Source organism: Pelodiscus sinensis, chromosome 3 (assembly GCF_052426305.1).
Source record: "Pelodiscus sinensis isolate ZL-2025 chromosome 3, ASM5242630v1, whole genome shotgun sequence".
In the NCBI taxonomy this organism is placed as follows: domain Eukaryota; kingdom Metazoa; phylum Chordata; order Testudines; family Trionychidae; genus Pelodiscus; species Pelodiscus sinensis.
Window position 1 is genome coordinate 199,206,494 of NC_143054.1, and position 14,942 is coordinate 199,221,435.

The 14,942-nt window shown below is 43.0% G+C and overlaps 1 protein-coding gene across 4 annotated transcripts in view; it reads left to right on the forward strand.

Annotated features, from left to right (window-relative positions):
• Positions 1-12,291, forward strand: part of MAP4K3 (mitogen-activated protein kinase kinase kinase kinase 3) — a 140,179-nt gene extending 127,888 nt beyond the window's left edge. For 3 of the 4 annotated variants that reach the window (XM_075925807.2, XM_075925808.2, XM_075925809.2), the window contains 2 exons: positions 3,428-3,483; positions 10,897-12,291. In XM_075925807.2, coding sequence (XP_075781922.1) covers positions 3,428-3,483; positions 10,897-10,984 — 144 coding nt within the window. In that variant the 3' untranslated portion in view covers positions 10,985-12,291. Of the gene's footprint in view, positions 1-3,427; positions 3,484-7,382; positions 7,559-10,896 lie in introns of all 4 variants that reach the window. The other variant, XR_012903069.2, reaches the window with a different exon arrangement.
• Positions 12,292-14,942: the final 2,651 nt, after the last annotated feature.

The window sequence follows — 14,942 nt, forward strand, 5'->3', positions numbered from 1 at the left end:
GGACTCCATAGCAGATGTCCAGGGCCCACTCAGGAGCCTTTCCTCTCCTCTTTGCATTAACGGCTGGATACGTTGGTGGAGGAGGAGGAGGTCAAACTGGAATCATAGGTTCAGAAAACGTGTAAACATCCAGTAGTCTGGCAGCACTTTAAAGACTAACAAAACACGTAGATGGTAGCACGCACTTTCGTGGGCACAGCCCACTTCTTCAGATGGATGAAGTTATTAAACGTCAAGTTTCTAAATAAATAGGGGATGTGGGGGAGAGAGAGAGAGAAAAATAAATAGTCAGTGTGTCCATGCTACATGAAGCTGATAGAGAAGGTGCAAATTGTTCTTAAGTACCCATTGTTTGGGTTTTTTTTGTCATTAGGATGTGGAATATAATGGGCCATGTAACTGGACCTGCTCCGAACTCCCTAGTAGTACAAGCTGATATTGAACAAATAAGTCACAGTACCTATAGACCATCCCATGAGACAAGGGCTGTAAGGGCCTAGATCTTTTGGGAAGAAAGATCTCCTTCTGTGGGCTTGCAGTTCTGTATTGCCAATTAACCGGATTATAAGCCAAAGTTCAACTTCACACGGACTCCACAAGAGGCCAGATTATGTGTCAATAAGGTTCCACTTGACTTTGTTGCAGGATCATTTTATCATCATTGCAGGATAATCTTCAAAAAATTGTGCCTGAGTTGTCGACAAGACATGGAAAATCACAGAAAAGTAATAATGGATCTGAAGTATTTTAGAAAAGCCACAGTAGATCTACTTGTTTAAGAAAAATGTGCTTGAACAGTACAGACACCCAAGTATTATGCTGTTAATTTTTGGATGACCTGGTATTTTGCTGCAACTATATTTTATTTTAAAAATGACCAGTACAATATAAAATTCAGAAGACTAAAAGTCTTAACACAACTGCCATAGAAAGTCCAGTCACTTTAGCCTTTTGTATTTTACATGCATTGAATGTTAGAGCAGTGTACCCACTCCTGTGGTCTCCTTCAAGCCCTGTCTTTGCTTTGTGAAGACTCCTCTGTATTGAGATACTGCAAGCTCAGCAACCACAGCATTAGGCAAGATTGATAGTGGTCGCTTGGCTGTCTCCACTAACTCTGGAAAACGCTGTAGAATTGATCATTTTAATTGATGTTCACTTGCAAAAAATGTGTATCACTCAAGCTGTGTGTGTTTTCCAGACCTCAAAATGTATGCATAATTATGGACTGTGCGAAGTAAGCCAGTGAAAATAAAAATTGAGCTGGAACCCTAATGTTGTGGGATCTGGAGTTTCTGCAATGTCACAAATGAAGCAGGACTTTACGTAGCAACTTTCCGAAGCTGCAGACAGTCTGCCTTGCATGCAAGGCCCTCCCCGGCTCCTTCACTTTTCCCACAACCAACTGTTGGTGGACAGTATCACCACCATGGTTCACTTAAACAGGAAAGAGCGAGGCCTCTCCTACTCTGTCTGGAGGCAAACAGGCTTTCGTACTGATGCATCAGGCACAAGATCACTATCTAGGAAGCATATATCCTGGGTACTCACAGCTCCTTAGCAGACAGCTGCAGCAGGCACTTCAGTGGACCATGAATGGGAAATTCATAGCTCCATTCTGACATGTATTCCTATTGTGGGGCACATCTTCAGGGGACCTCTTTGCATCAAAAACCTCCCCAGGGGCACCGTAGACCACAACTCTCAAGGCAGCACTTTCCTGTTACTGTAAACAAACTGTTTCCAATCTGCCTTCCTTCCCAACATGTTTCCACAGGTCTAAAAAGAGACCTATTGTGACAAGTCCAGCGACCTTCTCTTAGCACTGTCCTAGCCCAGACAGTTCAGGTTCCCAGAGCATCTCTCACTGTCTGGCCACCTTCCAGTCAAGATCGAGATGGGGTGGAATTGAACGCCCCAATGCAGGCTCACTCCACCTCGTGGTTTGGTGTTGGGATGCACATTGGAAATAGCGTGTTCTCGTTCATTTCCTCTCCCCCTTTCCAAGCTATATTCACCCATAGTAGAAAGAAAGGACCTGCTGCTTGGCTAAATGGAAGCATTTTTCTGCCTGGTTACAGTGCCATCCGTATTACCCAATCTCTCTGAGCATCCTGATAGGGTCTCATCAAGGAATCACGGCCAGTCATTAAACCAACACCAATATGGGAACATAACCTTGTGCTAGTCAAACTTACTAGGCCCCCATCTGGACACTTAGTGACGTGATCCATGTCCCACCTATTCATGAACCTGCTATTTTTAGTGGCCATCACTTCAGTCAGGAGGGTCAGCATGAATTTCCTTTATGGTATTTCAGAAGTACGTGTCCCTTTACCTTCACTATGAATATTTCCACAAGGCCCTCTCCAAATTTCACTTTACCTGTTCACTTATCTGTGGGGAGTGGGGGAAGGGAGGGAGTGTGTGTGTGTGTGTGTGTGTGTGTGTGTGTGTGTGGTTTCTTTTAACCAAACCCCCACACTTCTCCCAGAGACAAGAGACTTCACTCCCTCGAGGGCTGGTGTGCACTGGCCTTTTACTGGCAAAGAACCAAACCCTCAGAAAATCTCTAAAGCTCTTCAGAGAGATCCCATGGCCAAGCTATCTTCTCTTATGGGGCTCCTCACCGGGTTTCTGGCTGCATTGAGTGCTGCAGGCCAGCTTGCATCCCGCCACCTCATCTGCAAGAGCACAGGCTACATTGGTAGCACCTGTGGGGCAAAATACACACATGTGCTAGATGTTATGCCCTACACTACTACAGCCATGGGATCTGCAGTACTGCATGCATCCTCACATGCCCTGGTAGTCTGAGCCCTGCTTGCCAGTCACCCAAGTGTGAGCACATACTGGGACCATCACGCGAGGAAATGGAAGTTACTGTAACTGGGTATTCTTCCTAATACGTGGTGCCTGTCTGTATTTCACAATCCACCCTCTAGCCCCTCTGTTTTGGATTTGGTTGAATTTACAGTAGAAAAAGAACCGAGTAGGTGTTAATCCACAATGCCTTTATACACTCAGGAGCATGAAGTAATCTACTGTGGGGTGGAAAGGGGGACAATAGATAGTGCTTGTTAAAATCTCTGCACTCAAGCACGTGGTTCGCAAGTGGATTCACCTGTGGAATACAGACAGGGACCACACATCTTGAAGAAGCGCTGGTGACAGTAATTAATCTACGTATGTTGCGTAGTACGGCAGAAAGCTCTGGAAAATGGCCTTTTCTTTAAACTTTGTTCTAAAGGGACAAATTCTGACAATTCTTCAACTCTAACTACCTTGGATTGGCGGCAATTACCCCAAGTTGGTTAATTTAGTGAATGTTAATTCCTTTCTCTAGCTACAATAAATGTTATGGTTAAGCAGTAAAAAATAACTGTACTTGCTATATGAATAATTATTGTATGTTTCCATTAAATAGATCACACAGGAAATTTCGGACAGTACAAGAATATTCAGGCTTCTTGGATCCGACAGGTATTAACAGTACCAAATATGGACTATTAAACTGAAATAATATATGTGTTCTCTTCCTATTTCTTACGTATTTTCTCACTAGAACTTCATCTGTCTTTGAATCCTTTTTGGGCTTCTTTTTGTTTCCTTATTTTTCCCCTTCAGCCCTTTCCTTGTCTTTCTTCCCTGAGGGGTAATAAAATTTTGTTTCAGAGTTTATCCTAAGCATTTATTTCACAGGTGCACATATAGCTCCAAAATGTTTTTCTTTTTGGATGCTAACTTATAAGAGTGTAAGAAATGCTATACTGGGTGAGACACGATCCATCTAGCCCAATATGCGCTCTTCCAAAAGTGACCAATGCATGGTGCTTCAGAGAAAATGAACAGAACAGGCAATCATTGAATGAGCCTTCCCCTGTTATCCACTCCCAGTTTAGGGACAATCGAGCATGGGTTACATCCTGGTCATTTCGGCTAAGAGCCATCGATGGACACATTTCCATGAACTTATATTTAAAACATGAGTTTAATGAGTATGAGGTTTTGCATTTAGTTGTGTTTGCTGTGTTAGATAATGAGATCTGCACCTCAAAACAAACTCAAAATATAGAATAATAGAATAGTAGGACTGGAAGGGACCTCGAGAGGTCAACAAGTCCAGTCCCCTGCCCTCACAGCAGGACCCAGTACTGTCTAGACCAGCAGTTCCCAACCTTTTCCAGATGGGGACCCATTTTGACAATTCAGGAAGACTTGGTGACCCAGGGCAATTCAAAAAATGTATGAATGGCTCCTTAAGAGCCACCTGGGGAGACACCTGGCGACACTTTTGAAATGTAATGGAGACCCATATTTGGGTCCTGACCTATAGGTTGGGAAACCGTGATCTAGAACATCTCTGATAGAAATTTATCTAACCTGCTCTTCAATATCTCTAGAGATGGAGATTCCACAACCTCCCTAGGCAATTTATTCCAGTGTTTAACCACCCTAACAGGTAGGAACTTTTTCGTAATGTTCAACCTCAACCTCCCTTGCTGCAGTTTAAGCCCCTTGCTTCTTGTTCTATCCTCAGAGGCCAGGAAGAACAAGTTTTCTCCCTCCTCCTTGTGACACCCTTTTGGATACCTGAAAAACAATATTAAAACAATAAATTACAATTCAGTACAAAAGTGGGGAGGATCTGCCTGTTGTTCTGCCAGCACTGATGACCCAGGAGGTGTTTTCGGAGGCCACATGGTCCTCTGCTTCTCTTACTCTTTGGAGGCTGTTTTCATGGCCCCAAATCCCTTTGCTTCTGCCTGTCCTGCAGGACTAATTAATGAAGTAGGATGTCAGCACCTCCAACCAGTAAAGTTTAGGAGCTTCACAAGGACCTTCCTACTTTCTCTGCTCTGTTTTGGAGTGCTGCATTTTATGAAGGCACTCCATAGGAAGCAAATGTTGTGTGTGTTGAGTAATATATCCCTGAGTGCAGCGTTTCACCCTTTGCATGACGTGTACTGTACAAAGGTACACTTTAGTTTTCCTTTGAGAACTGCCTATGTCTGTCTCCACTTGTGGGAATTTCATCCAGGCAGCTGCACCTCAGAACCATCAGAAAGAATAGTCTCTGTTGGGCGCTTGTAACCACACACTCGTGGATCTGAATTGGCAAACATGATGTCAATTCTACAACCACCCGTGGTTCTTCTCAGCAGCGGTGAGAAGGTGAAACGTTACATTTTGCCTTTACAAATTACATTTCAGCTGTGTTTTGGGAAAAGTGCCCCTAGTTTATAATTGTTTGGAATATTTTGGCTTCATGGGGGGTGGGTGATAGTTTAGAAATTACACAGCCCCCTTTTAGGATGGTGGTTTACTCCCTTACTCCCATTGTGATATTTACTGAAATTCAGTGCCATTAGGCCAGTTATTTCTCATAGTTATTGAGAGCCAATCCAATCAGATTTTAAAATAAATGAATCTGATTTTAAGATGAGTGTCATACTGTTCAAAAATCAGTGCGCCCTTTGCATCAAAGAAATCCCAGTTCTGTTTGTATTGGTTTTTGTTTGTTTGCCATTCCATCCGAATGGGTTTCTGCCAGTACCTTAATGGATTTGAGACAACTGCTTTAAAGACTTTGCATTGCAAAACAAACAAACAAAAACCAATACAAACAGAACCCCCTGAGCTTATCAGATGTGGTTTTATTTGTGGTGTCCATCTCAAAAGAGTTGTTTAGGTTTAAAGCTTTCCTTGGTAGCACTTGTCATTCCCAAGTTACTTTTAGATCTGAAGATTTTGTCCACTCCCTTACCTTCCACAGACTTGAAGGCTGCTGAAATGTACCGTTCTAGAGAGCTGCTATGCCTAGACTGCCTGAGTATTGCCTACAGCAGAATCTTTTATGAACATCAGTCCTACAAACAGCCAGTTGTAGAACCATTTTTCCCAGGGGGAAGGCAGAGGAATCACTGAGGGGGAGCGATTATGAAGAGCAAGTCAACACTTCATATTCCGATGCCTTTAGTGCATTGGAAATTGTTTTCAGGAGTCTGAAGAACAAGAAAAAAAGTGACGTAAAGCAACTTCAGCATTGCATCTACTGTAATTGACATGTCCAGTTTTATGAACTCAACCTTCAGTTTAGTTCAGAAAATAGGGGTTGTGCCTGTATCTCGTTCAGGTGGGACAAACATTTGCAGACACTGGGGGCTTCCTTTAGCTACTCGCAAGAGAACAGACTTGTCTCAGCACTAGGCCTTGGAGCGGTGACTGCAAAAATGAAGAATTGGTGCCAGTCCAAGGCGAGTTTAATTGCTGCAGACTCCCCCGTATAAAGATTTCACAGGTACTTAAGTGCCTTTTTTCAAGAGTGCTAAGTAGTCTGGGCAGACTAGCCCGTGGGTGTCAGGTCTGAGGCCTGCGCCATTGAGGATATTTGGATAAGCCTAATTGGACTGCTGTTTCTGCCTTGTCTCATAGGTGTTTGGTGGGAATTCTCTGTCCTGAGGCCTAGAAAGTACCAAGAGCTGTCTGGGTTAAGATCTGTAGCTGCAACAGACGGCTCAAGGGGCTGAGAGCCAAAGAGACTCATTTGGCAGAATCTCTACTGTGAAATCCCTTCTACTTCTAGGGATACAGGAACATTTTGAAATCAGTTATGCGCCATCACAAGGGCTTCGCCTGCATTCTGGTGTTCATGTAGCCTGTCCTATGTAGGGCTTGTAACCCCGGACCCGTGTGGCCAGTCTTTCAACAACTGTAAATAGCTTTGCCTTTGTTAGCAAGCATTCACAATGAGCTCTAATAGTGATGAGACTATTCAGGGATGAACCCAATTCTTCCACATTTCCCAGTGAACATTGTATCTCCTCTCTGAGGACGGGAACAAGGGCATTGCTTCCTGTTTGGAGCCCAGACACCTGCCTGAGACTGAATGCCTACACTGCTATTTTCAGCCCCATGGTGTGAGCTTTCTGACCCCGTGTCAGTTGACCCAGGCTCTAAGACGCATGCTGTCTAGACATACCCTCATATGGCTCACACTGTATGTTTGTCTCTTCCTGCTGTATCTCTTGGTAATAGTTTGTTATGCTAATGAATACAGTCATCTGTGCTGATGAGTCACAAAACTGCTTCTCCATTTCTAACCTGCCCCATCTATCCGAGTCCTAAATGTCACCCCAATTTTGCCCCAACTCCAACATTTCCAGATGAATTCCTTATATTTCCTCTGCCACCCCCTTAAGTTCCCCTGTTTTCCATTGTTGCTGATCACACCACCATTCTTACCATCTCTCAGGCATGCAACACGCACGGGTTCTCTTTGCCTCCTTTCTCTTGCTTCACTCAGTACACCTGTGCTGGGTCCAGAGTTTGCAGTTACTTTTTCTGGGGCATTTTAAATAGCTCTTCCTCTGTCTTGACAGCCAAAATACCCGTGATCCTCTCCCATCTTGATTACTGCATCCTTCTCCTCACCAGCCTCCTTGATAGCTAAGGCCCCATGTACTCTGAAGCAAAGTGTGGACCTAAATTCTGCAGCAAGGCCCTATGATTTCTGTGACACTCCAGCATGACCTTGGAAATCCTGCTGCAGCTTCAGGTATATTTAAAATGTCATTTTTATTGAATTGAATATTAAAATAAATAATGCAATCAATGCACCGTTCTGTGTTATTTATTTTGATATTAAATTCAATTTATTTAATCCCTCTACATTGTCAGCAGTCGGTGCAGCTCTGATTGTTATGCTAACCCTGTGTAATTGAGTTGTTGGCAGGAGCTGGAGATTTGAAAGCCAGGTAGTGGCCAATAGGAGCTCTAGGCGGTGAGGAAGGTCTGAGGGGCCATGTGGGGTTGTGGGATAAACACATTAGCTGAATGGTTCTGTGAAAGTGACCAGCAGTGAAATAATCAACAGTTTTGCTGTTTAAATTGTCATAATTGTGCAGAAGAGGTAACACCCTGTTGAGATGAATGGAACAGTTCACACCTCTCTGGCCGCTGTTACAGGCTTTCTGCCAACATGGCTGAACTGGCTGCCATGAGTTCACATTTTCAAGGGTATTTTCATAACCATGTTGGCTAGAAGCATTTTTTAATGAAAACAGATGAAGGAGCATAGTCGTCTCTTGAAGTAGGTTCTGAAGCAAGTGGGCACGGGCAATTATACCGTTTCATAGTAACACCACTGTCCTTCATTCCATCCAAAATGTGGCTGCTAACATTCTCCCTTACCCATCAGTCAGAATTCCTCCCTGGGCCTCCCCTTACACAGAATATTAACAGCTCGTCTACAAAACCCAGCACAGCCTCCCCCGTTGTACGTCTCAGATCTTCTCTTTGCAAGCACCCCATCTCAGCTTTCCAGTGATGCTAGACTCTGCCTATTTGCTGCTTTCATCCCCTCCTTTCTGCATGTCATTTTCCATATATGAGAGATGGCTTCCCCATCTCAGTCTCCAAGACGGAGTCTTCTCCTCATCCACATCCCTGCCAAAGGTTCTTTACTCCTGTCCTTCCCCCAAAGGTTATTGTGTTGAATTGAGTTGTTCTGGGTTATTTTTCCTCCAGAAAACCCTTTCTTTGTACAGATTTCCCTACGCACATCTTGTCAGATTACATGCTCTTTGAGTCAGAGACTGCCCTATTTTATATCTTGTACAACACTAAGCATTTTGTTGGCACTTGATACATCAAAAACATGATTCTCAGCAACCTTTAAACACTGCGTTAGTGTTTCACATTTTAGAAATATGTAAGACTGCTACTTCTAAGGCAGCTAAAGTGTAGTTTTCGGCATGGCCCAGAGGACAGATCGTCATTAGAAAGCAGGAGAAAATATCTTTCCAGATAGTATTTAAATATAGCAGGAGAGTCAGTCAGGCAGAGAAATAGAGGAATACTGTATCGAATGGCAAGAGCTGTAGGAGAGAAGGCCACCAAGGGTTAAATTATAGACATGATTGGCTCATTGATAGTGTTTTTCTCTAGTATGGCTTCTTTCCCTGTGTGGTGGGGTTGGTTTTTTTTTTTAATTTCTGAGGAAGTTGAAGAGAATTGGCTGTTCTCAGCCGCTTAGTGAGAAAGTGAGAGTGAAGAAGATGAAGGTTCTCTACAGGATTCATGTATATAATGTTTGGTGGGGGTTCTTGGCCTTGTTGTGGTACGTTTGGGGAGATAAAGCATCAGATTTCTGAGACACTGGGCTATGCATGGACCATCCTCCCTCCTGCTTATCTTTGTCAAGAACTGAATCTGTGGAGAATAGGGATCCTTCTCCAGTGTTTGTTGTTCAGTCCAAGATTGGTGATCAGTGGACTTTTAACTGTCCACTTAATTACGTAGCTAGAGTTGATGTATCTTAATTTGAACTTTGGTGCCATCTCCACAGGGGGCAGTCAATGGGAGCAAACGCTCCCGTCAGCTTCCCTTACTCCTCATGAGTCGAGGAGTACCGGTATCGACGGGGGCGCCCTCAGTATTTGATTTAGCTAAATCGAACGCCAGAAGATCAAACGCTGCAGCGTCGATCTCTGTGTTAGTATAGATGTGGCTTCAGTCTTTTGGATCTTCTTATGCCTTTGCCTGCTGGATTAAAGATCCCCCTCTAATGTCAGATATCTTCTCCTTGTGTAGGTAATCAAGTTGCTCCCAGCTTTTCTTGAATAAACTATATAGATTAGTTCCATTGGCCTCCCTCACGTGAGGTGTATGTCCTCCAGAACACAAGTCAGTTTTGAAACACTTCTCTGAATCCTGTCTCATTTTTAGCACACTCTTTTAAAGGGTGGGGGGACAGAATTCGCCACACCAGTGGTTTCACTAGTGTCATTGGTGGAGGTGGTATCACCTCTTCACTCGTGCTGAATTTTGTTAGCCCTTTTCCCACAGCATCATACTAACCAAGGCCATGTTGTATGGGTCAGAGTCCCTGCTTCCCAGGATGCTGTAAGTATAGGGTACATTCTTTGTTCCTGTATCATTTGGCTGTATTAACATGTCACCACTGGTTTGGGTGCCCCCGTAACACTGTGCTCCGTTTCCAGACTAGGTTAGCAGCTCTGGAGACAGGTCTGTGCCTGTACGGGGCGTACACTAAGCCTTCTCTGGAGGACTGCCCACCAGTGTTGCTCCCTGAGATTTTAGAGGTGCTGCAGGACTGCTCTTTATGGCTACTACACAGGACAAGTTATTGGATCCATTGAAGGGTGATTAATAGAACTGTCAGCTTCCCTCAACTGCTAGTTTTTAATTCAGAAGCTTGGTGACCTGTCAGGTTTCAGTCAGTTAGCGCACTGTCTCTGCTCTTCCTTTGTAAGATGGGGGACTGTTTCCTTAAAGGAGTAACCTGTATGCTTTTAGTCAGAGGAAGAAAAGTTTGGCTTTGTACATCCAGCACTGCACCATGTGAATTAAGCACATTCTGTGAAATAAATGTGATTTTACAACCAATTAAAAACCTCTGAGCAGGTAAGTGTTCTGAATAAATGAAGGGCAATTGGCTTGTGCAGGTTTGCACAGAAAGCCCGGGGCAGAGCTGAAATGGAAACGAGAGAAATTCTGTCTCTTTCGTGCTGTGCCTGTAACCACGAAGCCGTTCCTCCTCCTCATTGGCGAGGAGCCAGTAGAGTTGTTTGAGGGGGTAGTGCCGCTTGTATGCAAGAAGCTGAACAGTGGCATTTGGCACTTTGGTTGTCTGAAGAGCAAGAGGATTTGAGGAAAGCAAGGAGGAGAATTGCAGAAAGCCCAGGGAGTAGGGGATAAAAGCATGAGTCAGGAGATCAACAGTAGTAAAGTTGGCTCGTTGGTGATGGCCAAATTTACAGATGAGCCCTGAAGGAAAGTTAGAGTAGAGGGTGACTGCGTTTACAGACGGGATTTGAAATTGTAATTGTTATAATTATTCACTAGATTATTTAAATTTCTTTAATTTTCTAGGGTCGTGGTTTTGGAGAGTCGACCAACAGATAATCCGATGGCCAACAGCAATTTATACATCCTGGCAGGCCACGAAAACAGTTACTGAGAATCACGCATGGCAGTTAACCAGGAAGAGAAAACACTACTGCTGCAGCATTGATGGGTTGATTGAAATTGCACAAAAACTGCAGTGACCTGACTTCAGTGGCTTTGTAATTTATTGTAGCATGAGAGAGACGATGATAACTTTGTAAGTGGTATGGACACACGTAGCATATTATACCACAGAAGTGCTTAATTATTCACCGGTATGTAATCTTTGTACATATACGTGGTATTTTTCAGTGAAAGAGTTACTGAACAGCTACACTGACTTAATGTAGATAGTGATCCTTCTGTTATGTACAAGTGTCTTACCTGTACAGATGTAAAGATTGTGGAGGAAGCAGAAATGCAATTGGGGTACTATTTTAAGGACGACTTATGTGTAGTTACAAAATGGGTTGCTAGCAATGAACACAGTGCATTTAACATCACTATTGTATTTTATTATATGTAATTTACTAATGCAAATAAATCCACTTTTAGAACTTGTAACCAAGGCTGTAATCAAATTACAATCTTGTTTTTAATTTTCATGCAACTACACTGGTGTGTTTGTTTTTGCACAAAGTATTTATCTGTGATGTATTTAGTCACAAAGGTAAGCTGTGACTTTGTGGATATGACTTGGGCTTCAGAATATCTTTTTTCATTTATTTGGGTAGTTTGTTGGTGAAACGAACCAATTAAACACCTGTATTTTTATATTTAAGTAAAATTCTGTAAAGATTACTTCTCTATGCTTGAAAACAATACCTTCTGGAATGGATATTAAATCCAGAATTTGGTACCTTGATGTAACACTGCAATAGTTGTCTGAATTACTAGTATATGCTATGGTAAAATTAGCATTATTATGAGTCTTCACTAAACTGTTTTATCCGTATCATGAACTACAGCATTCCACACCGTGGAAAAGGTTAAGAGTTTGTCATATTCTGTCCTTTTTTGGCCTTATTATGACCATTTTCTTGATTTAGGGTGTTAACACATGGCCAAAATAATTTAGTTACTACCTCATATCAACAATATAGTGGTTACTTCACATTTTAGGAACATAGTTCTGATCACAAATATTTTTGATTGCTATTTTCCAATGGAGTATGTAAATGCCAAGTTTTAGCAAAATGGACATATTTGGCTCTGTTTTGTATATGTTCTTTATATTTTATTATGATAATATACACTAAGAACAAACTAAATTTAAAGTGATTTATGGTCTGCGTTATTGTGATTGGTAATGCTTTTGAATATGTTCCCTAATGTACATAATGTAAAATAAACTTTTTGTAACATGTTGTTGTACAAATAGCTTACCACCCTCACTATTTTCCACATAAGACTAAAAATCTGCTGATGGAAAACATCAATTTTTGAATTGCTATTAAATATTTATGTACCTAATATATAAAGTGGGCATTCTGAATGTATGAATGGTCAGGCTGCTATGAAAGACATTTTGCCTACCTTTGACCTAAAACCTGGTTTTTGGGGAACATGCCACTTTACAGAATCATTTAATCCAGGAAATGTAGGACTGAAAGGGACCTTGAGAAGTCCAGTCCAACCCTTTGTGCTGAGGCAGGACTAAGTAAACCTCCTCGACCACCCTGCCCAGTCTCTTAAAATACCCCAACAATGCAGATCTCATTAGAGATTAAGAAGAGATTGAATAAGCATCTAGGTTTACTTGGTCCTGCCTCAGTGCTAGTGGGGGACTGGACTTGATTTCTCAAGATCCCTTCCTGCCCCGTATTTCTCTGTAAAGATCAATACATTTATCATTTACATACTTATCCATACATATTACACCCATGATCTACTCAAACATGATCTATCTCCCAGGATCAACATGCTAGTTTGAAGAAGTGTCAGCTGCTTAAACTGCTGTTCACTAGATATACCTCAGACAGGGTATCTCTACTGGAGTCAGATTGAAATTTTGTGGGACAGGCTGTAGGACAGAGGTTAAATATCTGTCCCACACACAGAATCCTAGAACACTAGAACTGGAAGGGACCTCAAGAGGAGTCCCCTGCCCTCTCAGCAGGACCAAGCACTGCAGGGGTCTGCAAACTATGGCTCTTGAGCCAAATCTGGCTCAGTAGGGAACCATATCTGGCGCTCTTGTCATTCCCAAAATACATGCAACTTCTTAAATTAAAATGAAAACTTCAAAAAACTTTTTTAAAAACCATAATTACTCATGTAGCTTGAGTGCATGTACGAACATGAACTTGACCAGTTATGATGTAAACGTCAAAGAAATGTGCAAAAAGATGCAGCAGCAGAAGTCCCATTAAATAAAGTCTGAGTACAATGTTTCATTTATGCTCTTATTAATCATGTCAGTTATCAATAAATAATATGAAGTTGTCTATTTTCAGTCCTGCAAATGGGCCTTCTTATACGGCTCTTTGACCACTTGTTCTGAATTCTGATGTGGTTTGGCTCTTTGGTTTGAAAAGGTTGCCAACCCCTGATCTAGATCTTCCCTGACAGGTGTCTGTCTAACCTGCTCTTAAATATCTCCAGTGATGGAGATTCCACAGCCTCCCTGGGCAATTTATTCCTCATGGCTGGCCTAAGAACTGTGCACTGTGTTGCTGGACCGTAGCCTCCTGGGTTCTTCAGAACTGCCTGTCATCCCCTGATTTTCCTAGGGCGCACACTTGAGCTTCAAGGACATTCTTTTCCAGCAGGGCCTGCCTCTGGCTGTGGAGCTAAAGTGGGTGCCCTCTTCTGGCTGCACTTCCTCTGTTGCCCGGATCAACAGTGAACTTAACCACTGAACAGCATCCTCCCATGCTCCCCTAGATGCAGAAAAACGGAGGCCTTCAGGTCAGATTCCTCTCTGGACATGGCAAAGAACCAAAGCAGCCAAGAAGATGGACAGGCACCTTCTTTGTTCCCTGCTGTCCAGGGATTCCTGCCTTCTTTCTCACCACCATAGTCTAAGAGCCTGTTACTTCTGAGAACACATCTGGAGGGATGAGTGAAGAAGTGTGTGAGTAGGAGATATAGAGACGGGGGATTGGGAGGTTCTGTGGGGGACAGTAAAAGGCTGTTTTAGAGAGGGGGAAGCTTAACAAAGAACATAGTAAAGGATGGAGAGAGCACAAATGAAACAGGATGTTGCCAAATTATGCAATAGAATGGGGGGGGGGGGGAGAAAATCAAAATGACCATTGCGACTCTCATGATCGGGGATGATTCTGCAGCTCTTACAATTAAATATATGCAAATAGGATTTATTAATAACCAGAGCTCAACAAACTGCTGTTTCTACTTGCCCGTGGTAAGTAGATTTCAGCTGGTCACTCTATGCGCCCCATTCTCCGGCACTGCGCGCATGCACGGTGCGGGGCTGGCGAGTAGCTCTCACCACAGTTTGTCGAGCCCTGTTCATAATAATTGAGGAGGACTGAGCTTTCCTTGCATCTGGTGGAAGTCATTCCCCTCTGGATAATTCTAATAAAGAGCAGTTCATAGCCTTTAGACCAGTGTTTCTTAAACTGTGTTCTGCAGCACTGGTGTGCCATGAGATAGTTGGAGATGTGCCGCGGAGAGCAATAGAGTTCAAAATGGCCATGCTTAAAGGGGCAGGTGACCTTTTTTCCTCAACTTTCCCCCAACCCCTCTCTTTTTTTTGGTCAACTTTTCCCTGACCCCCCTTTTTTTCCTCAACAAAAAATCCTTGGTGTTCCTCATAAAAAAAAAATGGTTTGGTGTTTCTTGGTCTTAAGTTTAAGAAACACTGCTTTAGACTGTACAGGAATAGGCGCATTAAATACAGCTTCAGGGAGAGAGGGATGGTAAGCTTGAACTTCGGAGAGGCTTCACTTAGCTCTGGTGAGGATAGGTGCACAGAGTAGGGAACTGGAACCCTTTGAGGCCAGCTCCAGATTGAGCATTTTCCTGATTCTGACTTCTGCCTGTGAGACATTCCCCAAGAAAGAGCA